A 25,843-nucleotide genomic window follows, 5' to 3' on the forward strand; every position below is an offset into this window, starting at 1 on the left:
ATACATACTTTTGAAACCAACAGATTTTTTTTTCAAGAAAAGTCCCACTCTCGTCTGAGAAGAAAACTTTTTTCCGAGAACAAGTAGCTAACTATTTTCACGAGGATCTAACGAGACTAATTCGGTTGAGTAGAGGTGAGCGAAAAACGTAAAATCGTCAAATTCAGGACGAATACATACTTTTGAAATGCACTCCATTCAACTAACTGAATTAAATAAAAATAATGTCGTAAATGGTAACACACAATTTTGTTTAGTTGTCCCGTTATCTTGGAATTCTGCAGTAGTCTCTTCGCAAATATGATGGAATTTATAAGTGTTCGCATTACTCTTTTAGAACTAGGAAATCCTACCCTAAATTTCTCCGCTCTATACTGGAAATTTAAGAAAAGTTCGGTTCATCTTTGTTAGAGGAGTCGGCGGCTTTTTTTTTCGAGCAATTCCAAACATCTCGTTTCTTTTTTCGATGGAAGCTGACGGCTTCAACGTTATTTGTTCTCAGCTAACGGCTCAATTAACCACTTTAGAACCGACTTCTCATATTCCAAAGCGGTTTATTTATTTGCTTATGTATACATGCGTATGCGGCGTTACATATACATATTGTTGATCGTAGTCGACAACCGTCAACTGCTATGTATCCATGTTGTCACATTCGACAGCGTTCCTAACCAATTTGTCACATTTATTTATCCTCCCTACCTCGAAAGATAAGTGGCTTATATTTATGGAATTATAATCTTTTCTGTGGATGTTATTGCTGCTTCCTCTAGAGGAAAAATACCCTAGAATATCACAGATCAGAATAAAATCTCCACTGGAGCAGGGTGTTATTTCGAAATATACATTGTCAGGAAGTGTCCTGTAAGTGCTGTCAAGCCTCCATACCGCTGGTTAATATTATTATGTTATTATTACTTCATATTATTTATTTATATCACATTGAACATCTTTTGAAATTTGTCTGCGTTAGCATTTGTGAGCATCAAACAAAGAAAAAACTATGGGAAAAAAGATTCCACTCGTATTCCTGAAAATCCTGTGCACAAATGAAGGGCTTTACCAATTTCGAGAGATCCTAATGGAGAATTTTTACTTCTTAACGTTAAAAGAAAAGTAGAAAGAGTGAACATAATGAAAAACTGCAGCGTTGAGAGAATTTTCTAGGAGTAGATTGTATAAATCGGTTTGTGATATATGTACATGTAATTTGATAGTTTTTCAGTGCTATGTACTTTCGGGTTTATAAGGTAATCTACAGGCCAATCCGAGCTTTTCCCTCATTTCATGGTTACTTTTTTACGGCAAGAATGTGCAGACTTTCCTAGTTTCGACTGTAAAATAATTAAATGACAATCTACCTCTACTGATTTTTTGCTCAAAATAAGGGCTAGTTTCTTTGCTTTTAGGATAATTTGGGCGATATAATGGAAAAAGGAGAAAAGACTAAAATGTCCTCAAATCAGAGACCAATTAAGGTAATCGTTAACTTCTTGTAGTTGTTTGATGTTGAAAAGAAATAGTTACAAGAAGCACAAGCCCTTAAGACAACAGGTTGTGGGCGTTTTTTTTATCTTTCAGACCCATCCTGTACTCCTCTGCACACTTTTCGAGGCTACGTTGTCTTCTTGGAAGATCATATTACAATGAGAAAATGTGAAGAAAAATAACGAAAGAAATCTCAATTCATCCTTTTCCTTTATTCATTACGCTGGGCAAATAGTGATTATTCATGAGTGTGGATCATCCAAACACTTCGCACATCCGCGAAGTCTCACCCATCCCATCTCCCCCGCCCTTTACCGTATTTTTTCGTGTTTTTGGTGAAGTGCACTTTTCTGACAAATGCCTCTTTTTTCTTTTTCATTGTTTTCCTTCCCCGTTGTCTTAGTTTTATCTTCTTTTCTTTTCTTGATACATTCAAACGTTCCTTATAAATTGAATGCGCCCTACAATTGTGTATTTGAATGCGAATTTTTTGTTGAAATCGGACGTTCTTCGCTGCCAAAACTTTGATTTGAAAAAAAAAAATTCCAGAAACAAGGAACAAGATGTTTTGATTGCATTGTTGCGAGTGCAGATCCATCCTCTCTAACACGATCCATCTTTTCTCCACAAGAGAAATTTCTATTGTGCCGAGTGTCTGGAAAAAATTAATTCTAGATTTATTCAATCTCAGTTTGAGGTCCATTACTTTACGACTTGTCCCACGCCCATTCCCATTCAAACTCGATTTCAGGGGTTTGAAAAACGAGACGAATGTTTTCCTATTGACTGCGGCTGTGTTTGATGCAACTTATTCAGTCATAATTTAGTTTCTTTTTATCCCAACGAAATTTGTGTGGAGGAATTCGTTGTCGCGTTCGCTTCCCCCTCCCCAAAAAAAAAACTTCCTAAAACCAAAGTAACAGTGTTTAGTGAAATTCTTGCAGAACATCAAGCAACCAGTGTTAGTTGATTATCTTGAAACATTTTGCATCTACAGGCAATGTATGTTTCTAGGCAGCGGAAAATTTCATACAGTACACTGCGATCTCAGTCAGTCTTGCATTTGAAGCTCTGAGTAACAACGTATGACAAGTGTCGACTAAACAAGTGCTCAGATTTTTTGAAAATTAATTATTTTATATTCCATGAATAAGTGACAACACAAATACAAATACTTTATACTATTATGGATAGGATTAATATCCAACTGTTTAGTAAGCCGATCCCTCAACTTTATCTAATTTCTTTGAGAGATCTGCTGAAGCTTCGCACTACGTAGCTAAGAAATTTCACGGACTCCATCATTTATGCGGAAAATCATTTTAACGCTGATTAAAAGATATGTAATGTCTTCCTTGGTCTAGGGAATTTCTTTGGAACACGGAAAATTCCCTTTTTCTCTTTTTTTTTCTCTTTTCTGTTTATGTTGAGTAGAAATAAATCTGTGGCCGCCGAAGAGCTTCGTTATTTATTGTCTGGAGCTATGGAATTATGTGACTGAACTAAACTGTGGCTGAACCTCTGTGTGTAAAGGATTTGCGTTCATTGCAACGAATGAATCCGTTGGCGAGAACCGAGGTTTTCGACCACTCTTATAAAAACAACGTTTCACTTAATTGGCAAAAACTCATGCATTGTGATTTTTTGTAAACAGTAATTTGTGATTCAAAATTCTCCTTTTCCTTCTCTCTCTTTGAAAATCTAACTCTACTGAAGAGGCAGAAAGATTAAGGAGACTATCTACAAAATTTCCGTCCATTCCCAACTGGTTTGTGAATTTCAGAATTTGGGTTCTGGGATTTTTTCTTGCTTGAGTTCTAGGTGAAGCATGTGCCAACTTTTCTCTTCAAATAAAAAATGATCCTACATCTTATCGAAATCATCAGAACGAAAAATCAAAGTGAAAAGGCACCTGTCCGGTGCGTTCGGTCAAGTGCTAAGCGCTTGAAGGTCGTTCAAGAGTTGAGGATTAACGCGTCTGATAAAGCAGGCAGTTGAACAAGTTTAACGAAGGTCTCCTTACAATAAAAAGAATGCTCGCTCTAGTGCAAAAAGAAATGAGCCCCACTGTTATGCGAAAAGATTAACTGAAAACATTTCTTTTCCCCAGAAACATGTTACAGCTGAAATGGATTGATGTAAAGTGACGAATAGCACTTCACTTTTCGGCCTAAAATATTAACGTTCTGTTTTTTATTGTTTTCTGAACACTGAGACCAGTGGTGTAAGTAAAATTAATTGTAGCGGAAGAGGAGTGGGACTTAGACTTCTGGAGAAATCTTGGTAATTAGTGATTAATAGGTTACGAAGAGTTTACTCGAGTATAAGTTTTCGCCTCACTCCTCCTCTCCTGCGAAAACTTAAAATGAGCGGATTTTTCCTCGTCCAGAGGGAATAATGAGAACTAGCTCCTTGTCTACTGTATTAACCACTGGTTTATGTCAATAGAAAAGAGCCACGCCAAATGAGAGGGTGACCCGCCCTTAGTTCTATCACCTCTTTCAGAACCCTCCTCTTCTATGAACTCTTTCATTCTTCGCAGTTCACCCGCCTCCTTTTGCTCTGCCGCTTTACACCTCTTCGTTGTGCGTATTTGTAAACAGAGCAGTTTTTTTTTTCATAGGATCTGTTGAGCGGAAGATTAAGCATAGTGGAAGTGAAGTGGACTTAAATTTTCGAAGAACTTCTGGCTACTATTAATTGTTAACCTCCTCGAGAGGTTACTCGATAAGTTCTCGATCTCACTCACTGACACGGTCGACTCCTGAGCTTGTATCCAATGAAATCTTCCCAATTGTATAGACACACTGTAGTGGAAAAATGTGCTTTGGTTAGATACATTGATATCCTGTAACAAGTTTTCCTTGGACAAATGCATCATTCAGCGGAAATACATTTCCACTCGTTTTAGCACTGGAAATGTTTCAGCAGCTAACGACTGGGACCCACAGCGAAATACGGTTGCATCAAGCTTGCGCCAGCGCAGTAATCAAACAAAATTGGATAGCGTAATTGGAGAAAGAAGGTGCTGACGATTTCGTTCCCATCGTACTTACCCTCCCAAGGACAAATGCATTGGATACGGGCTCTGGATCCGACTTTGGAGGGCAGATTTTATTCCTCGTTGCATGTCCGGAATTCATCGTAAGGGTAACCGCACGAATGTCTGAGAAGGGCTTACCTTGAGGTTAATCTGAGGGGTGCAAACGTTATTAGTGTCAAAACTTTCCTCCTAATATTCTCACGCTAAGCGCTCAATGCTTCACTCGCTCCCTCTTTCTTCTGCTCAATATTCCATTAGGTGGATGCGGAAGTAACCTTTTAATTCTGAATCGAAAACTGTTTTTTTTTTTTCAAATTAAACTCGCGCGCGCAAAAAAGGGAGTTTGGCGTCATGTAATATGCTGTTTAAGAGAGCATTTCTTTCTCTACACTTTTGATTTTTATGCTGATTTAATTTTTGTTATCTTTAGACCAATATTATAGCAAATTCCATAGGATCCTGCGAGGATTTTCCAGGGATCAAATTGCTAACACGTGCTGGAATTCCGTTATCTGCTATGAGCTCAATATCATGATCATGATATATAATAGCTTATTCTGTCACGTGTGTGTGTATGTGTGTGTGTTTGTGTGTGTGTGTATGTGTGTATGTGTGTGTATGTGTATGTGTTTGTGTGTGTGTGTATGTGTGTATGTGTGTGTATGTGTATGTGTTACGAAATTCGAAAAGGGGGGTGCGACGGGTTCACTGGCATCGGATTGGTGCCCCGGCCCCGGATATCCATAAAATGGGGTACGACGGGTCGCACAGCGTCGAATTCCTGTGTCGTGGTGCTGAAATATCGCACAGTAACTTCGTGCGCATGTCGCGAAAGGTAAATTGGAGTTTGCAAACGTTTCATAGTCGTATCCACTTTCCGCGTTGCTTTTTACCTCTACGACACCTCCGTTCTTCAGAAAATGGAAATCTGAATGCCAACTGCTGCTTATATAGTAGCCAACTGTTTACATCTGATGTGGAACGCTATTTTTATCAGTGCGATAATGTCCTTCACTTCATTTTATGTGAAACATCATTCTGTGATAACTGTTGGGGAAACAAGGGGGAATCCTATACTTTGAGTAATGATTCCAAGTCGTGTCTATATTACATTGGTATCGAAAGAGTGCTTAAAGGTGAAGTTTGTATGTTCTCCAAATGTAGAACTGGCGCGTTTACAAGGAAAACTATGAATCTTTAGCCTAAATTTCCTTTAAGGAAAAGAAGAAAACGTTGTTAGAAAATCACAATTTACCGAAAATGTCACTATTATTGATTTACCAGTCTGAGCGTTCGGCTAAAGCCAGACTTCAGACTTTCTGTGGTGTTTGCTTCGCTCGCCTTCACTGATCAATGAAAATCAACATTAATGCCTTTTTCTGTGAAATCAGACTTGTGTATCTCCAACAGTCTTTTTTCCTTTTTTATATTGTAACTAAAAGCAAAAGATTTCATAGTGTTCTTTCTAAACGCGTCATTTCTACATTTGGAGAACATTCGAACTTCAGCTTCAAACACTCCTTATCAATACATTGCCGACAAAATTTAAAAGTATCACGCTAAATATGGGTTTTCCTGCTGTTTTCTATAAACAGTCATCAAAGAATGATGTTTTGGCATGAAATGACGTGAAAGACATCATCCTACTGATAAAGACAACGTTCTACGTCAGATCACATAAACATCTTGCTACTATTTAAGCAGCCGTTTGCATGCATGAGGAGGAGTAATAAAGGTGAAAAACAAAGAGCCTAGTGGCCACGGCTATGAAACGGCGCCGGAGAACCATTCCGACGCCGGTGGACCCGACGCAACCCCTTCTATAGGTATCTGGCTCCGGAGCACCATTGCGACGCCGGTGGACCCGTCGCACCCCCTTTTTGAATTTCGTGACTCACACACACACACACACACACACACACACACACACACACACACACACACACACACACACACACACACACACACACACACACACACACACACACACACACACACACACACACACACACACACACACACACACACACACACACACACACACACACACACACACACACACACACACACACACACACACACACACACACACACACACACACACACACACACACACACACACACACACACACACACACACACACACACACACACACACACACACACACACACACACACACACACACACACACACACACACACACACACACACACACACACACACACACACACACACGTGTGACAGAATAAGCCCGTTATTATATATCATGATGTTCATTAATCAGTGATGTCGAGCGGGAGCGAACACCACAGAAAGTCTCATGTCGGGCTTTAGCCGGACGTTCAGACGGACGACGCTGGCTAATAATAAGTAAAATGATCGAAATTGTGAAAGTATATAGTGGCAGGGGTTTGACAGTAAAAATACCAAAATAATACCAACAAGAAAATGAAAAAGTGAACTCTAGAGTATATTTGATAAATTAAAGAGAGCAATAGTCCATTTGCTCACAGAAATGTCAAAAGATTTTCTCCTGGATTTTCCTATGCTTCTGAAACATTTGTGTACGTGTATACGTTTTAATTGTTTATTTTAATAACACAGTTGCTTCATCCTTCCGTTAAATGTTTATTTCTAATTCTTTCAGAAGAAAAAGGGTTTCCTTTATTTCAAGCTAAACACTTTTGCTTTACTGTCAGCGCCATGCTCTCGTTGTGCACTGCTCCAAAAAACTTCAAGGTCACAAACGAAGATATGCCTATACTATCTTACCTGCCTTGTTTTGTCTTACATTTGAATCTCAGGAAAAATCCGGACTAATTTTTGCTTTTTAGGAAGCATCATTGAAGGGATTTCTTTTATGAAATTTTCAATGTTGCATTCTTTTGCTGCTCGAATTGTCAGTTAACAGAAAAATAGAAAAAAAAAACGAGTAATCGATCGTGTGATTCAAACAAGTTTTCAAATGCCTCGGGTTGGAGATGCTTCAATAGATAATCATCAGTTCATTTGTTGATCATTGATCATATGAGAGAAAAAAAATCGTGCTCGACTGGATCTGTGAATATATTTTCTATGGCACTGCTCACTAATGTTCGATCGCTTGTTGTCGTTCGTAGTCTAGTTTTTATTTTTATGGATCTCATGTTCTGAATGGTTCAATTTCCCCAAAATATGACAAAATACATCTACGCTGAATGTATCACAATATGCAATATTGTGCGCTACCTATTGTGAACGGAACTGTAAAAATGAAAACGCCCTCAGAATTTTGTTTCATATGAAAACCTGTGAGGGTGACCGATTTTTCGTTGAGCTGTTCTCTTTTTACATTTCATAAAGATAGTTTTTTAGGCTCTACATATTTGTTTTCTTGTATATGTAGTAGACACGAAGAATACTGAGGAAAGTGAAAAACATGGACTGAAGATTAGCCCCTACTTTAACATTTATAATTTAAGTTTATTGCAATCTTCAATTCTTCACAATTATAGTAACGATGACTTGATCTTTTCCATCATTTCCATGAATGTATTGAATTTTCCTGTGGTAAATTAATTAATCTTTGAACGCGGTGCGTACTAGATGCAGTTGAGAAGGCAGAGAGGAAGCGAGCACTGAGCAGGGAGAATCTGTGAGTTGCTGCGGATGCGCAGCGGTCGAACGAGTAAACATAAATGAAGACGAGTATACATTCTACTTGTGGTGTTATTGCGGAATAATGTTGGTTTCATACATTTTGACTTCGTTACGGGTGTCACATAAGGAAGAGGAATGATGGATTATAGGTGATGCTCATTTTATTCGTTGAAAACATAGAGAAAAAGTTTTCCTAAAATGAACGCATCCTTAGAATTTTTTCTTGTTGTCGTTCTCTCAATTTAATTTCTTCTGTTTCCTTTTCAAGTTGATCTAATGCAACTGATTGGTTGTTCGCAAATTCGCGCATAGACCACGACGGAGAAAGTTTGACTGAGTTGAACTTAAAGGCATCACCCCACGAATCTGAGGTGGTACGGATTTCAGGTGGAGTACTCGTATACGGGATAGTAGATTATGGAGAGGAGGGTGATCCCGTCCATTTCTTCCCAATTGCCGTAAATAGCGGCCCGGAAGATACGGATTCCGGCGTTCCGGTACATTATTTTCTACAAGGAGTTCGATTGGAGCTCGCCAGCCGCGTGCATGCGCCGCATCTTCCGGGCCGTTTTTACGGCAATTAGGAAGAAATGGGCGGAATCACCTTCCTCTCCATAATCTACTATCCTGTATACGAATACTCTGAAATCCGTATCACCCCAGATTCGTGGGGTGATGCTTTTAAGGATTAACCAGTTGCGGTTTACTTTTAAATATCAAATCAACTTCGTTCCACTGATTACGGTAATGTTAACAACCAGAGCTTGGAATTGGTAGAATAGAATCTTAGTGTCAGCTGCATTATTGAGTTTTACTCTCTCTTCTCGGCTTACAAACAGTAGGAGTGACTCACAGTTGTTGAAGAATTGATTAAAAAATATTAATCAAGCTCTCATTTGTACAGTTGCTGCACTTGTTCTGCACCGCTGCACAGTTTCCCACTCCAGAGTATGACCTACAGGTCAAATTGAAGTGAAATCAAACTTCTATCAATCAATGCCATCGGTGCTCGTTAAATCAGACCAAAAGCGCTCTCATCCTGTTGTCAGAGCATGTGCTGCCAGAACGTGTGATTTTGTGTTCGGAACTGGTTCTGAATCCTCTAATATTCGTAATAAATCCTATCGAAAGGCTTCTGATGTTGTCGATGATGATGCGTTTGTGTTGTTACGTGTGGCTCTCATTAGGGTTGACACACCTCACGTTGATATATTCACGGTATTCGTTCTAGACATCTAGACACATTTTTTTGCAAGTTTTTATATATTTGTCCTTTTCCCATTGTCCTTAATTTATTCCCTGATAATCACAGCTCTATAGATGAGTTTTTCATTTTTCTCTTTGACGCAAATCCTCGGTGTTACTGCTATTGAAAATATCCATCTGCGTGGCTGCTCATTATCTAGTTACTTACACACTTACATATTTACTGTGCTTGACGATCTGCCTCAGAACAAAAAAAAAAGATGAAAAATTCACGGAACGACGTTGATTAATCCCTTTGTGACGCATCCGCGTGCCCATTCGACTTCTATTCAAAATTGTTTTAAGTTCATAAATGCGTGTACACACCTACAGTAACCAGCGGCGGGCTGCCTTTGTGTCAGATCAGTGTTTTTATCCTCTCAGACAAGTAGCAGGTGGACGGTAGCAACTTATCGATGGCGGTGTTACGAAAACTTTGTCTGACTCTGAAACAGTTTCCGACAGTGGACCGTGGATCCGCCACCGAAAACCTTACCGACTCTGCTACACCCGAACGACGAATTAATTGGTACTTTGTCCGGTCCTGAAATTTCTCTTATTCATATGTTTATATCACTGCTATACTTATAATTATATTATAGTTATAAATTATATAATTATAAACAATAAGTAAACGTGCAAAAGTAGGAAAAAAATTGGTATTTTTTTCTGCTTGGAACACCTAAGATGGTTTAATTCTCTGAACGGCGCGATATGGTCGCCGATAATTATACTTCCAAGCATGACCGCAACGCGTCTTTCGCAACGCGACCATTTTCCCGTTTTGTACCTAATACCTCCGTCCTGTGCTTTGGTGTGGTCGAAATCGCTCAGCTACTGGGATCGTAGGGCTAACATATGTGCTCTTTTCTATATTTGATTTAAAGGCAGCATACCACGAATCTGAGGTGGTGCCGATTTCAGGTTGAGTATTCGTATACAGGATCGTAGATTATTGATAGAAGGATGATTCCGTTCATTTCTTCCTAATTGCCGTAAAAAACGGCCCGGAAGGGCGCTCTGGCGCACTATTTTCTACAATGAGTTTGATTGGAGCGCGCCAGCCGTGTGCACACGCCGCATCTTCCGGACTGTTTTTTACGGCAATTAGGAAGAAATGGAAGGAATCACACCCCTCTCCATAATCTCCTGTCCCGTATACGAATACTCCACCTGAAATCAGTACCACCTCAGAATCGTGGGGTGATGCCTTTAAGTTGGAATTTTGAAGCTACTGACGAGAGTAACATGCCTTTTTAGAATAGTTTAACCAGCGTTATTTTTATTTCCACTAATTTTACTGAAAGAGTATTAAATTCTCTTCATTCAGATATGTCTTTTGAACATCTCTTATTTATGTTTTTCTAAATCAAAGTTTTCAAAATCTGATTCAGGTCGCAGTTTCTTCTTTTAGCTGGATCTTTCTTAGGCGTCGTTCCAGATTATGCTTGATTTTATTATTTTACCATTACTGGTATTCTCTTTCATATAATTCCGTTTTCCCACTGAAATATACCATATAGAAGTGGACTTCTTTTTCCGATTGACCTTTTCTTAGCTCTCAATGCTCTGGAATTCGATAACACAACCGTCTCGATTTAAGCAGATCCACATTTATGAAAAATATACTTGTGAGAAAACCCTTTAAAAAAAGTGAATTGAAAAGCACTTTGTGTTGCCACTCAGATGCTGCTCAGGCGAAATTTTTTTTCTTGAAATCTGAACTTGATTTTACTCATGTGACTTCATCGTTCATGTACACCAAAGTGGAACTACTGGTCGGATCTAAATTCGTTCATTTCTTTATTCACATATCCCAAAGGAGCAACCAAAAACCAAATCGTGCCAGATCTTAGAGCAGCACTTAATTTTCTTCTTCCTCCCTATTTCCTTTTCCTTATTCCGACTCTTAATTCTCTTGAGAGTCGTCCCGACGTTTTGGAAGCTTGACGAGGTTTCTTCCTTTGAATTTGGTAAGCTGGCCTTTATTCTGCGTATTTCATAATTTTGTAGTAGTCACAATAGCTACCATGAGGACAGCAGCTGAACTTTTTCTTTGAAACTCCATCAGGAACGAGATATTTCAAAAATGACGCTAGAATTCACGCGATGATACATAACCCGTACGTGAGATGACAAAAGAAAAACAGTAATTAAAATAGCAGAAGGTTAACATGGGAGTTATCGACAAATTCAAATATTTTCCTGGAAGATCATCCTTATTTCAAAAAATGGAGAATTCCTGCGAGTTTTTCCTATTTCAGTTCGCAACCTGTATGAGGCACATGCAGACTGTAGGCGCTGCTTGATATCCTCTAACAGTTCTGGATGCTGAGAATTCTGAAGAGTTGGAGCAAAAGAGTTACACTGCGTCATGTCATGTTCATCGTCGGCTCCCGCGCTGAAAAGCAAAGAGGCACTTTACGCATGGAAGACCAATACTGTGATAGTCAAAACTGCCTAGAAGATAGGAGGGGTAACACCTTCATTGACCTCGTATTGGAGTCTTTCGTTGATGTGATACCATCAGTTTTTCTTTTTGCCATCAGCTTTTTCAACACTTTGAGAAACAAACGCTACTAGAAGCGTTAAAGTTTGAACTTCCTTGAACCTTGGCATAATTACTGCAACTTGTCGAGTATCAATGTAAAATGAGAGCCGTGACTGTTTACGCTACTTGCATAGCATGCAGTTAGCCGTAATAAAGATGCATATCCATGACAGACGAGCTGGTTCTGTATCGAGACCTTTGCGAGTTTTGATCTGCGGGATCATATGGGTCGCATCCTAATTAGTATTTTCGGAGCGATTCTATCACGCGAAGGTCCGCTGACACCGCGGCTACGCGGCTGCTTAGGTAAACACAACAACTTGGGCTCGTTTGGTTCTTGGTTTCGGGTGTCATATCTCATGGGATAATGAATAGTTCTTAATGAGGCATTTGAGAGAATTTGTTACAAATGTTCTGACTTCCCAGGCTCCGACCAAGGCGACAAATTTGACGTGTTAGCCGTAATAAAGAGTCTTAACAATTTTGCCTCTTGCTTCACATTGATAACCGGCACACGTCGCACAGTCCTGTTTTGATCGCAAAACTTCTCTACTCAGAATACATACACTAAATGTATGTTTTCATTGCGCTTGTGCTCTCCATGGCTCCAATTACTGTCCACTTCCCTTTGCTGTTCGACTGTTTCCAGATCACCCATTCAGATAAAATAGTGCTTATTTCATTGTACATCTTTCTAGACGGTGGCCTTAGCAGCAATGCGACGCAAGACTGATGTGCTCTATTCAGTTTTTCTTCCACTGAACAGAAAAAAATCAATTCTGTGCATGCGAAATGGAATTTAGATGCATTTTGAATTTTGATGAATCTGTAAAATTTATGCAAAACTGATTGGAATGTTTCACCTTTCCTTTCCTAGAGTTTCCTAAAATAAAGTGTTTTTTGGCTTCTCTCATTTCCATTCATTCGGTTCCTCCCCTTAAATTTTACGGTTTTTTTTTTAACTCCGCTGGTTGTGAATGCCTCTTGATTTTTTATTCTCAGTAGTGAAAAGTTGATCGCAGCATCCGTCATAGATCGTAGTTCATACTTAAGATCATTGCATTACCATTATACAGCTTTTCCACCCCCCTCACTATCACCATTGGAAAGGGGTACGACAAGGCGATACTATATCGCCGAAGCTGTTCACTGCAATAGATAATTAAATTACTTTCTTGGGAAGAAAGGGGCATACGTGTTGATGGAGGAGCCCTCTCCAACCTTCGTTCTGCAGACGACATCGTCCACAGAAGTACCAGTGAAGCAGAAACGATGCTCAACGAATTGAACGGTGCAGGGAAGAGAATAGAACTGCGAATAAACAGAAAGATGACACAGTCCATAAAGAACGCCTACTGTGGGAGTACAACTTGAAGGGTCCCAAATCGTGAAAGCTTCGTCATACGTACTTAGGACGTAGTTTTAAATTGATTTTCCTGAGCTGTAGCCAAGATTGTTATTGATCGCCTTTATTAAACAACGACTAACAAAGACAGTCGAACATGGACAGTACTTAGGACGCTTCATGAATATGGAAAACGACTAGAAAGAAGAACTGAATAGAAGGATGACAGCAGCGTGGGCAGCATTCGCTCTCGTCAAGGAAGCTTTAAACCAACTGACGGACCAAGATCTCCATGCCCCTCTGTTTGATTTGACAGTTCTTCCAGCGTTCTGTTACGCAGCGGAGACGTCGTAGCCATTCTTCGCAGCTTCGACTTACGAGCAATGTCCGTCTTCGTGACCCAGCGGAATATACATCGAAAGTAAAGCACTGATGGGCCGGATACATGAGAAGAGTCGATGATAGAAGATCGCTGGAGTAGATTCAAGAGATGCTAGACGCCATCAAGAGAGACCGTCAAATAGGTAGAGTGAGATGTTCGCTGCATGGACCAGCTAAGAGCTCAGCTGGATATGGCTCAAGGACCTCGTCAACATCACTCACCAAACTTGAGAACACCTTGGATGACAATAGCGAGGGAACGAAACGAGTTGAAGAGGTGCTACGTCCTGTGAAGGCGGGTCATCTAAGTATCTAAGTAGTAGTAAGTGAAAAGTTCCAAAACAAATTATTATTGTACAGTGTTCATTTCTATCTAGTCTTGAATTCTTTTATATTGAATACATAGTTTTGACTAAGTTTCCAATTTATTTGTAGCTAAAATGGGCATTAATATACACTAGTAGCTAGACGTTTCGAAGTTTGCCTTCGACAGAACATAACAAATCAGAGCAAAGTGACTTTTCCTCTTAAAGGCATCACCGCACGACTCTGAGATGGTACGGATTTCATTGGAGTATTTGTATACTGGATCGTAGATTATGGAGAGATGGGTAATTCCGTCCATTTCTTCCCAATTGCCGTAAAAAAACGGCCCGGAAGATACGGTTTCGCGATATTTTCTACAAGGAGTTCGATTGGAGCGCGCCGCATCTTCCGTTTTTTACGCCAATTAGCAAGAAATAGACAGAATCACCCTCCTCTCCATAATCTACTATCCCTCATAAGAATACTCCACCTGAAATCTGCAGCACCACAGATTCGTGGGATGATGCCTTTAAACATCTCATCACCCTGCAGAAATCACTCAAACACTTCGCATAAAAAGAGAAGATATCAGCTAGCGCTTAACTTTTTTGATAGAACTGGTAACGTAGCACACCACTTTGTACCACACGAATCACAAAAGTTTCTTTAACGAAGGCTAGCGGACCGCTTCGTAAATGGGACCCACAACAGTATTCTTACGGGTTGTTCCTTCATGATTGCGATGCACTCATTTTTCAACGTTGAGTAGTTCTTCAATCCCTCAAACCTCTAATATTTTACGTGCTATGATGCTGAACTCTCGAAGGACAAGATCGTAACCTCAACCGTTATTTCGGAGCTTTTACAAATTTTGCTGCAACCCGCAAGGGCAGTGGAAAGACGGCTCGACTTGTGAAACGATGTAATCAGCCGGTCTGCAATAACTCAACTTTGAATCACTCTGCTCATTTGAAAGAAGCATACTACGAAATTAATGACGTTGGGATCTCTCCAAGGAAAGGTAGGGTTAGTAGTCTAGATTACGAGCATGAGCGTGATTACGCTCCATTCTCGCCAATCGTTTTGATGAACGTAGCGGCCCTTCTTTACGAATTTTCCAACGAGGCGCCTTACGACGCGTTAACGCTGCACATCCGTCAGGTCTGCAAGTTAGCGAGCGAACGAAATAATCGAGCAATCAATAGGATTTCCCTATTCTATTCTATTCTATTCTATTCTATTCTATTCTATTGTGGTCTATTCACTTAAAACCAATGATCATACTGCTGTGGAAATCGGCGCGCATGCAAAGGTGACGTCATCAGATACTCCTGGAAAAAATAGTACAAACAGGTCTTTTCCACACCGTTTCAGGACGATCAGGAAGAAGCGTGGTCAGACTCATACCTTTAAAGACATCACCCCACGAATCTGATGTGGTACGGTATCACCTCCTCCATAATCTACTATGCCGTATACGAATACTCCACCTGAAATCCGTACCACCTCAGATTCGTGGGGTGATGCCTTTAATCGGTACCCGTAATTCTATCTCTAGGGAAACCACGCAGTTAGAAATTGTTGGAATTTGCAGTACCCATGATTAGGCACTAATGGTGCCTTGAGGTTTCCTGATGGTGAAACCTTTGTGATTTATAATTGTGTTAGAAGGTGATCTGCTACACTTTTAATGCATGAGGTAAGCATCAATTGATGTGTTGTTCATTAGTGTGAACCTACTCAATACATTCTGTAGGGTAACGAGGCGGAGAATATAAATCCTTTACGATCCCTAGCCTTTGGAAATTCGCCGTAGGTAGAGACGCCGAGACGTTAGCGTTATACCACTACTCTTGGCTACGACTCAAACAAATAATGGAAGCACTATTATTCGAGACCGCTCTAGTGCAAACCAAGCTTTTCATCCCTCAGGGGTCGATAAATTGGTACCAGACTTGTCTGGATGGATAAAAACACTAACTTGATCAACAGTTGCCCCTCACCCTCCCAACTCATTGCATAGGTCAACACGCGAAATTATTGCCCAAGTTACAAAAATTGTAACTTGGAGGGAATTTGTACTTGTTATATGGATCAAGGAAAAAAAATAAAAATAAACAAAGGAGTAGAGGGTGTGGGATAGGTGACGGGATTGTAACCCAAATCTCTAGTCGGTTAGTATTACTATCCTAAACGATCACTAGTCCTTTGTGTGTAACCGAGACTTTATCTATACATATAAGCGGATCGCTGGGCATAATCCTTTGTTGATTTTGAGACGACAAAGCGCATGGAAAATACATAAACATACTGGAAAATACGTGTATTCGTTGCTGATTGTGAATGGTGCTTGTAACGTGGTGCATAAGCCATGCACGTGCGTCTACAGCACCCACGTCGTAGAACGTGTATTTATTTTTCCATGTGAAATTTTCATGCAACAGTGGATTCAGATATAAAGCATGAATCTTTATTTTTTAACTATTCACACTTTGTCAATGAGTTCGTTCTGTTTTCTGAATTTGCGGACTACCGCAACGAAATGTGCAGTATATATATGAATTTATATTGTATCACCTGTGCTCCAATTGCTCGTGGATATGCTCCTCATGCGGGCGAAAAATAATTTTGGAGAGCTCGAAACTTCTAGGCTTCTAATTTCTGAAATTATATTTCTTTACAAGTTTGTAGTTTGCTTAAACCTAATCTATTTTCACTCACTATTTAATCTGTGTCGGCTACCATGAAAAAACTTCTTATCAGAACTTACTCACTTTCTTATCAGATATCACTACTGGAACTTTATATTTTTTTCTTTTTCAAGCGCTCTTCTGCAGCTCATTTCCGCTTCAATCTCCCAAGTTGCAAGAAAAATCCTCCCTTGCCTCCTTAGAGCTATTTAAACGCGAACTTGCAATACTCACGCTCAAAAAGAGGAGATTTCCCTCGCTACCTACAGTGCTCGTTATTTACTGGACAATTACATTACCTATTGCGTTTCGTTTCGGCCTTCAGGGACACAACATTTTTATCTTTGGAATGCTGCACTTTCTGTCTGCTGCAGAAAATTCTCCAGACACTAAGAAAGATAGAAGTGATAATAGAGAAACATTAGTCTCTTCGAACTTCATACTATTTTCTGAATCTTTGACTTAAGATTATTTTTTTCTGTTTGATTTGTTAGGCGTTAAAATATTAAATATTTGCATCCGGCTGTTTTGGTCGTAAATTCTGGTAGTTAAGCCGGTTCATCCACTAAATACCTCATACCACATGGTGAAGCACTTCAATCAAGTGAAAAAATCTTCCATAAGACAAGAAGTAGACGAATGCTCAACGCAATCGAATGCAACAGTAACGGTTGAATCTCAAGATAAAGCAAAATGAGTAGAGGAAATGAAAGGGGAGAGTAATGAATGAATATGCCACCAACATGCTTATAGCACCAATGAATGTATGCGTAATGCTCGTTAGCATTTGCTACGAATCTAGACTCTTATCTATGAATGTTTGGAAGCCGGACAAAATCCAAATTCCAGTTACAATGCCCAGTTTAAGAGTAGAAATAGGTAATCAATATTTGTGAATAAGTAAAAAAAGCCAAGAATAAATGAAAAGTCGACGAAGCAGTGGTATTTCGTTGGGGAGAGTCTTCCACACACGGTTCGGCTTTCGTGACTCTTCACAGTGTCATGCTGGTGTCAAACTCTGGAAGGTCTTCATAGAGTCAGTGTCAAAGATGTGATGATATTTTCCCATCGGGAGGTGGTAAATGCAGAGTTACAGGGGAAAAGGGTCGCAAAGGAGTGTGCAGTGGGCAGTAGTGAACGGAGGATAGCACGATAACCAGAACAAAATATTACGCAGCGCTAAGTAATCACATTAAAGGATAAAAGATGAAGTCTCTGGAGTTAATCAATCCGTTTAGGATGCGCCCCCGCGTTCACTTCATTTCAGAATCGTTTGGGGTTTACTAGCGTGTAACTGGCCTATACAGTGACTTGCGGGGAAAAGCCGATGTGTCAAGTCAGTGCTCTTATCCTCCCATACAAGTCTGGTACCAATTTATCGACGCGGAAGGATGAAAGTCTTGGTGACCACTGGGGCGGATTCGAAACTTGATCGGGAGGATCGATCAGGCAGAACCTGACCGGGACCTCTAACCGCTACACTACACCGCCCATATTTTATTTTGTAATGTATGTAGATAAATGATACTTGATAAGATATTTTGTAATGTATGTAAATAAATACATACATTACAAAATATCTTATGAAGTTTCAGGCGTAGGACAGTAACACGGAAGCGTCAGCACTTCGTTTTGACAATGCGCAATGTGTTGACAACATATGACAATGGGACGATGCAGATTCGACGCTCCGCTGAGTCCAATTTACGTAAACGAGTCAGAAAGATGATGAATTTAATTTAGATAGATAGTGGTCAGGGAGAGTGAGAATCTCGTTAATCCATTAATGTGCGTCAGTAGTTGGCTGACGAGCTATACGGCTACCTCAATAGATAGTCTAGTAGTCACTTCCGCCATTTACCCGCTCTTATTTGGAATCCTTCGACTTAACATCTAGAAAGCTGGGCAGGAATCAGAGACAGTAGACGACCGCTTAGGCCATTTATCTCTTCTCTTATAGCTAGACACTTTGAGTCCGTGCCAGTACGAATTCGGCCGCTTTTGTGGTCGGTGGGGATACTAAGCATGAAGTGGAAGCAGAGACACCTTGATACTCCACAAGGCACTACTGTAACTAGTACTTGCTACTGTTGTGCGCGGCCACTGATTGCTACCTGCTTGCAGTGGCTCCGCTTGCACCAAACGTTTGAGTACACGCTCTGGGCACGAATCGCAGCCACGAACTTTACGAAGGTCAGGAGCTATATAACTTGCACACTTATACGCGGAGTTACAAAAGGTACTGCAAAAAGGCGCTTTCGTCCAACACTCTGCCAACGCACAACCAAAATAATCCAAATACCTAGAGGAAGACTGGAATCTTTGATAACAATACTTCGTTTGTGAACTGAAGCTGAACTGTCGGACATTGTGAGGGCTCAGATAGCCCGCTGTCGACAGGCATACGTGTAGTCCTCTCCGAGACATCATGTCTCGCGAGTTGTGGAGCAGCATCAAGTGGATGAATTTCGGTGCAAGCTGTAGTTCGAAAAGGTTGGGCGTACCTTAAGGCAACTATACTTTTAGACGACAGGCCTCGACGGGTAGCCGCGTCAGGTGATGACAACAGAGCCCCAATTGAGTCGGTAAAAACCGCTGCTACTGACTGTTTCAGCGTTAGTGTCTCCTAACGTTGGAAAAAACTGCACTAGAATCTGTGGGTAGGCCAACGGACTCAGTCACTGGAGACAAATCCTCTGCTAGCGGTCTTTTCTTTGATGATCTTCGTGGAAGTATCAATCAGCTTTGCAAAGCCCACACAGTTAACTTCACGTGGTTCACCACATGAGCTGGACTAAAACAATTTTGACAATCTTAAAGTGAGCAATTTTAAGCAAGAAGAAACATGTAATTTGTTTGTAGATTTGATGTTTTAGGGAAAGTTCTGGAATTATTTTTAAACTAAAGTTACGACAGTGACGATGATGATTGAGGAGACCAGAAAGCAGATTTTTCTGGAAAAATGGCAATGCAGAGTGTTCTATTGTTAACAAGATTAGATAAATGTGCTGCTGGTAATAGCGCAGCACGTAGATTTGAATGAAATTCCCATCGTGAGATTAGCTCCATGTCTTCCAATCATACTATAATTTTACATTTACATCTTACACATATACTTATTCAGGTGGGAATTGTAAAAAGAAAGAGTTCGAGTCCACCATACATTTTTGTTTTTTGTACTACGTTTTTCTGATCTGATCCATATTCCATTCAGGAAAAGAATAGAAAAACTAGTTTAGTTAAGCTAGTTTTTCACAGTGCACAAGCAAAATACTGCAGAAAGCGAACAGTGCATTTTGTCGGAAATCAACCATTGATTCCAGGTCTGCTTATAATTGTCACCAAACAGCATTTTCTTGTTTTGTTTTTGTTGTTTTGTTTTGAACTTTGTTTTTGCTTTCTCATACGTAACTCGAGCCTGTTTGACATGTACTTTGAGAAGGCGTTCAACTGGTTTGAAACCTGGGAAAAGAAGGAAAAGACGCTCAACCAGCGAGATATTTTTTTTTTCTAACGACGTGGTTCGAGACAGTTCCGCTAACAAAAAAATACTTTGACAGCTTATACTCTGAGGCCGATGATTTTGTACCAGAATTGTTTCTGCGGGTAAAAACGCCGGCTCGATACATCGGTTAAAGCCGGCTAGTTCGAATTTGGCAGAATTATTGTGACAACTTAAAGAGTTGGATAAAAACTCGTCAACCACGCATCATCGATCTTGATCTCTACAGAAAGTAGTGGTCGTTAATGGGTTGTGTTGAATGGATGATGATTCTTTTGAAAGTAATCCTGGGAGTCCTCTGTGTTTACGGCAACGAACCTGCTCTTGAGGCTCATTATTTGGTGGCAGCTTCCTTTCCTGTTTTCGAGTGCATAAAAGGAATTGTTTATCCATGTTGAGCACAAGGTGTGATGAACTCGCAGTGATCACAATGAAAATAACAAATGGTCCCTCTATGATAGCCGCATTTGCATGCTTCGTGTCACTATATCATTCTACATATCTATCATGGCATTCACGAACGCTTTCAAGGATCCTGGAGGGATTTGACAGTCCCACAAGGACTCTTGTCTACTTCATGTTATTATAGCTCTGGAGAAAGTATCCATTAATCGACCATTTGTCACAGGATTTAGCATCCCTTGTCAACACTGCCTCTAAACAACAACACCTAATGAAGCGTAGCCAACGCCCAACATCTGCCGCCATTTCAATCGGCGCTCTCGCGATTTTTATGCTTATCTATTTATTTGCACTTAGTAACCTGATTCAACCTATGTACTTATCCGAGTATTCAAGTTGGTGTAAAACTTAGAGAGTTTTGAGAGGAAAAATTAAACGCGAAAGAAGAGCAAAAACGCAAGAAAGGTTGTGTAGGAGAGAAACGTATATGTGGTTATTTCATTACTGAATGATCCCAACCTTCTAACTACTCTTGTTTTGATTATTCATTTATGCGTAATTATGCTAATTATGCTTATGCTAAATTGTTGTATTTATAAGATTATTTATGCGTTTTATTTATTATTTTATCTATTTTCTCAAGATGCTATTAAAAACGAAAGTGTTCCCACTTTTAATTTTAATATTTCTATTCCACTTCAGTTACTCATTTTTTATTCTCGATCTTGTTTTTATATCTATGCGATAAATAATGATAATTTGAAACTTAGCACATATTGTGTATCCTGCTCTATTATCACAATCATAATGATATTACTTTTATAAACTCAGTAATGGTTGCCTTTGACGAAGTAAAGTAGCAAGAGGTTTGCTGCGACGCCAATGACATCTTTTTTCCCCAAAAGAACATAGGGCAGCGTAATGGATACTGCGGAACATATGATGCGCATTCCGTGCAATGATCACTTACTTGACTTGAGTTATTCGGCGGGCTGATATTATCGCCTGACGCGGTCCCTCATGTTCACCGAGGCGCGTCGTCTTTGGACGTACTTCCGCCCAACATTGTTGATCTACCGCATGAGCTCTTACAGAATCCAACTATTCCTTACTGTTCTATATCCTGCGAAAAGCGACGTCTCGCGTGAACTGTCTATTGGCAAGTTAGCCGAGTACACCAGGTCTACACTGTCCGACAGTTCAGCTTAAAGGCATCACATCACGAATCTGAGGTGGTGCAGATTTCAGGTGGAGTATTTGTATACGGGATGGGAGACTATGGAGAGGGTGGTGGTTCCGTCCATTTATTCCTAATTGCCGTAAAAAAACAGCCCGGAATAAGCGGCGCCGCGAAGGCTGGCGCGCTCCAATCGAACCTCTTGTAGAAAATAGTGCGCCAGAACGCCTGAAGCCGTTTCTTCCGGGCCGTTTTTTACGGCAATTAGGAAGAAATGGACGGAATCGCTCCCTCTCCATAGTCTCCCATCCCGTTTACGAATACTCCACCTGAAATCCGTACCTCCTCAGATTCGTGGAGTGATGCTTTCAACGAAACTGAGGGCTGTTAGTAAAGATTCGACTCTCCCTGTAGGTATTTGACCCAGATGGGTTGCGTTTCGGCGGTACACTGAATAACAGCACCTTTCTGCAATATCTGGATAACATTCACCATATAACTGTGCAAGTCATACGGTTCAACCGTGCCCAGGGCGTGTACTTAAATGCCTGAACGCGTTTATTATAAGTAGGGTCACCGCGAGCAGATAACAGTCAGATTCGTATACGTGCGATAGTAAGAAGGTATTTTCTGACCTCTTCCCTCACTACAAATGTCTCACAGATGAATCTATTATGGTTTAATTTATTTTGTTGCATAAATGATTTACTTTCTGAATAATTTGTTTCCTAAATTAAAGGCTCAAATAGTGCAGTATTGATTTTTGATGAGCTGTGTTTATTGGCTGCCGTCTCAACAAATTGCTTTCTTCAGGGGCTGGCATGGGTGGTTCAATTCAGAATCTAAATGATCAAATCTCTCCACAACTAGGCAGGCTCTAAACCTATATACCTTTCCACTTTCCGTGACTGCTCGCTTTGGCGGAAAAGCCTGAACGACTGAACGTTAATGATCGCTGGCTGATCGATCGCGAAGACGGATGATTCGGATGTTTCATCCGGATCAGAAAAGCCATCTGTGTTCATGGCGCGATTTTCCGCGTTATCGGCGGGACGCTTTTCCTTGCGATTCATCTTGGAGTTTTCTGTGCACCCAGCACTTTTCAGGCGACACTGCGCTAAGATTTCTGTTCTTATTTCAAGACTGGCTCCGTTATGCTTCATTTGTTCGTTAGTGACTGGCGTGACATATTCGTGACGTTCGCGTGATCCTTGTACAGCGTTCGGGCAGTTTGACCAGCATATTCGTCGACAGAAATGACGCAAAGAAAATTCAGGTAGATCACATCACGTCATAGTCTCAAATCATTTCGTTCGGCCCAGCAACTTTCTCCAGGAATTTCCTCATTACTGATTCACAGCCATTTCCATCATGCGATAGGCATTCGAAATATTTTAAAGCGTTTTTTAAAAGTTTAAACAAGGACAGTAAGGATGACATGAGCTCGTTCTTATATCTTAGAACATATAATCCTTCCTTTCTATGTATCTTTAAAAACACATTTTTTAAATTTTTTTAGGCAAAAAATCCTAGGAAAAACAAAAAGGGAAAGAAAAAAATGAAATTTTACGGAATTTTGGTTGCAGTTTCCCTTATAGTGAAGGTTTTGCGTTCGAAAAAGTTGACTTTCATGCAGAAAGAGTAACGCTACGTACGGATAGACTGCAGTTACTAAGGAATGCGGGATGGAGAAGGAATTTTGATGATAGCTTAGTTGTTACATATGTCTGTCTATTTGGATTTGTTTTTAAGGTTCAACTGAATGTGAACGGCGATGTCATTATTTTTTCTTTTTTTTTTGTTTCCTTGCCTCATATTTCTTAGTTTTCTGCTTCACATTTCCATGTTTCCTCCGTAGATTCCTCTTTGGACTCATGATTATTCACTACAGTGGGTTTTGTGAAAGAGGTGGATTTCTTGGCGTCACATTAAGGCGTCAGATAGCAAGAAGAGAACTGGCGCTTTACATAAGCCTAGCCTCAAACAGTTTCATCCGCAAGGGGGATACTCTAACATTTTTTCCTGAGATTTCGGGGTGATTTGGAAAGTCTTACTGTTATTTTCATTCCTTTTATAGCTATTGTTTGTATATTGAGACATCTGAACTCATTAATCGCCTCAGTTCGGCCGCACATCCTCCCTCTCATTAAACTATCCGCCATTCCATATGGAAAGTATTTATTTTCAGGCTGACAACCCAGTTATTTGCGATGAAATGAGAATGGGATTAAACGAAGCACTCGCTCGTTTAATTCATTCTTACGCGGCTAAGTTGATGGAGTGAGGCGTCACTCAACATCCACATTTTAGCCCATTGTTTCAGAACCATTCTCTTGCATTCATGAGGATGTACTAAATAAGCTCAAACCAAAAAATGACGTTAATATCACATCATTGTTTTCAAAATAATTTGAATATTTTTATGTTTGCTCTGACGGCTTAAAAATCCCGCACTTATCCGTTAATAATACAAAATTCAGAATACCATGAAAATGTCAGGAAAGGCGGAGTTATTGTCGACTTTTTTTTTCTTTTCTCTTCTTTCCTTTTGGTTCTACTCTTATTGCTTTTATTCAACGTAATCTTTTTCATGACATTTTTTTCTATTGTTTTTCTGGACTACTGTCGTCAATACGTTTCGTAAATTGGCGATTCCCTATTCCGCATCAGAGAGTACGGAAGATTCCTTAAGGGTCTTTTGTTATTGCAGTGTTGAGATCTAACTGCTGTGACCTCATCTTTTTTGAATGAAATTTTGCTACCCGAGAGAAGGACTTCGGGTTAAAGTCGCAAGATCTGTTGCTAAATCTTGTGAGCTTTATTATTTTATTTGAAAAATATGTGAGGTTTTCGAAATGTACACAAAAACGTCGTGTAAACATCGAGCTTAGTACAACTTCCGACTCGGCGTCTTCTACGATGGGAATCCGTGTTTTCATGTTTGCCTAGCGAATTGAAGTCGAGAGTCCAACGTGATCTTAGCGCAATGCCCTTGACATCAACGAGTCAATTTTCATATGAATGTAAATCTTTTTTATTTTTTGAATTTTTCATATCACCTTTTGTGTGAGTTACAGACTGAAGCTCTCTTCTACTTCTACTTCTCATATTCTTCTATAATTCTCATTACTCATTATCTGAGTCTACACAACATGCCGATTGCGTGACTCACCGTCGTATCACACACTTCTAACAACTCTAACTTTAACGTGAGCCCATAAATTCAAAAATTTAACTTAACTCAAAAAAATCCGATTCAAAAATTTGATGACCATATAACCAATTCGTTGGTCGTGCTTCGAGAAGTAGCATTTTCTGTAAATATTTGATGTGTCGCTAATTTTTACTTCAAAATAAAATGGATAAAATTAAAGAAGTTAATAAATCAAAATAATAAAATAATAAGAAATCGAATAATAGATCAACTCTCAAAATTAAATTTGCACATAGTCGAAAGTGTCAAACGATATCGAACGTCAATACGTACATCCTGTCGTTGAAGGCAGCGCATCACGAAAATGACATCGTTCAGAAACCTGTGGGGACCTACGGCGTTCGAGGTGCATACAAGGAATGTAAGAGTGGTCCCGCTCACTCTCAACTCAACTCTTTCTGAAAAACGGCGTGGGAGCCGCCTTGTTTCGTACGAGGTACCGTAGAACGTGTCCCCTGTTCACTCAGGTTCCCTCAGCACTCTATTCATTGGTTTCACTGGAACAAGCTGTTGAGGAGACCTCATTGATTTATGACCGCTCGGTCGTGGATGCGGCGCGTGCACCACTGTGGCGCATTTTCGCGTACCTCGAAGGATCAGACGCCGTTTTTTACGACGATCAAAGAAGAGTGAGTGTGACCTTACTACATACACCTCTAACTCTATACCTAATCGCAGGTTTTCCAACTGTCTGTTTCCTAATACGATGCCTTTAAAGCATTAAAGTCTTGCCAGCGTTATCTGAATGGTCATCGCATACAACCAGCTGCTATTCATTATCTTTGTGTTCATCTACTGGCACATGTGAACTCAGTCTCGGTTTGTTTTTTTCTTAGACCACACGCCCCGTCGACTTTGT

General features: G+C 40.1%; 2 protein-coding genes across 2 annotated transcripts; one reads left to right on the forward strand and one right to left on the reverse strand.

Moving 5' to 3' along the window:
- Nucleotides 1-13,802: 13,802 nt before the first annotated feature.
- RB195_013774 (uncharacterized protein) lies at nt 13,803-14,009 on the forward strand (the record flags this gene model as incomplete). Its single annotated transcript, XM_064203758.1, has 1 exon — nt 13,803-14,009. The coding sequence occupies one exon, from the start codon at nt 13,803-13,805 to the stop codon at nt 14,007-14,009; it is 207 nt and encodes a 68-aa protein (XP_064059639.1).
- Nucleotides 14,010-19,363: 5,354 nt separating this feature from the next.
- RB195_013775 (uncharacterized protein) lies at nt 19,364-22,843 on the reverse strand (the record flags this gene model as incomplete). Its single annotated transcript, XM_064203759.1, has 3 exons — nt 19,364-19,483; nt 20,510-20,675; nt 22,662-22,843. 3 exons carry the CDS (start codon nt 22,841-22,843, stop codon nt 19,364-19,366), a joined length of 468 nt encoding a protein of 155 aa, XP_064059640.1.
- Between the last annotated feature and the right edge of the window lie 3,000 nt (nt 22,844-25,843).

The sequence above is a fragment of the Necator americanus genome, chromosome V, assembly GCF_031761385.1.
Source record: "Necator americanus strain Aroian chromosome V, whole genome shotgun sequence".
In the NCBI taxonomy this organism is placed as follows: domain Eukaryota; kingdom Metazoa; phylum Nematoda; class Chromadorea; order Rhabditida; family Ancylostomatidae; genus Necator; species Necator americanus.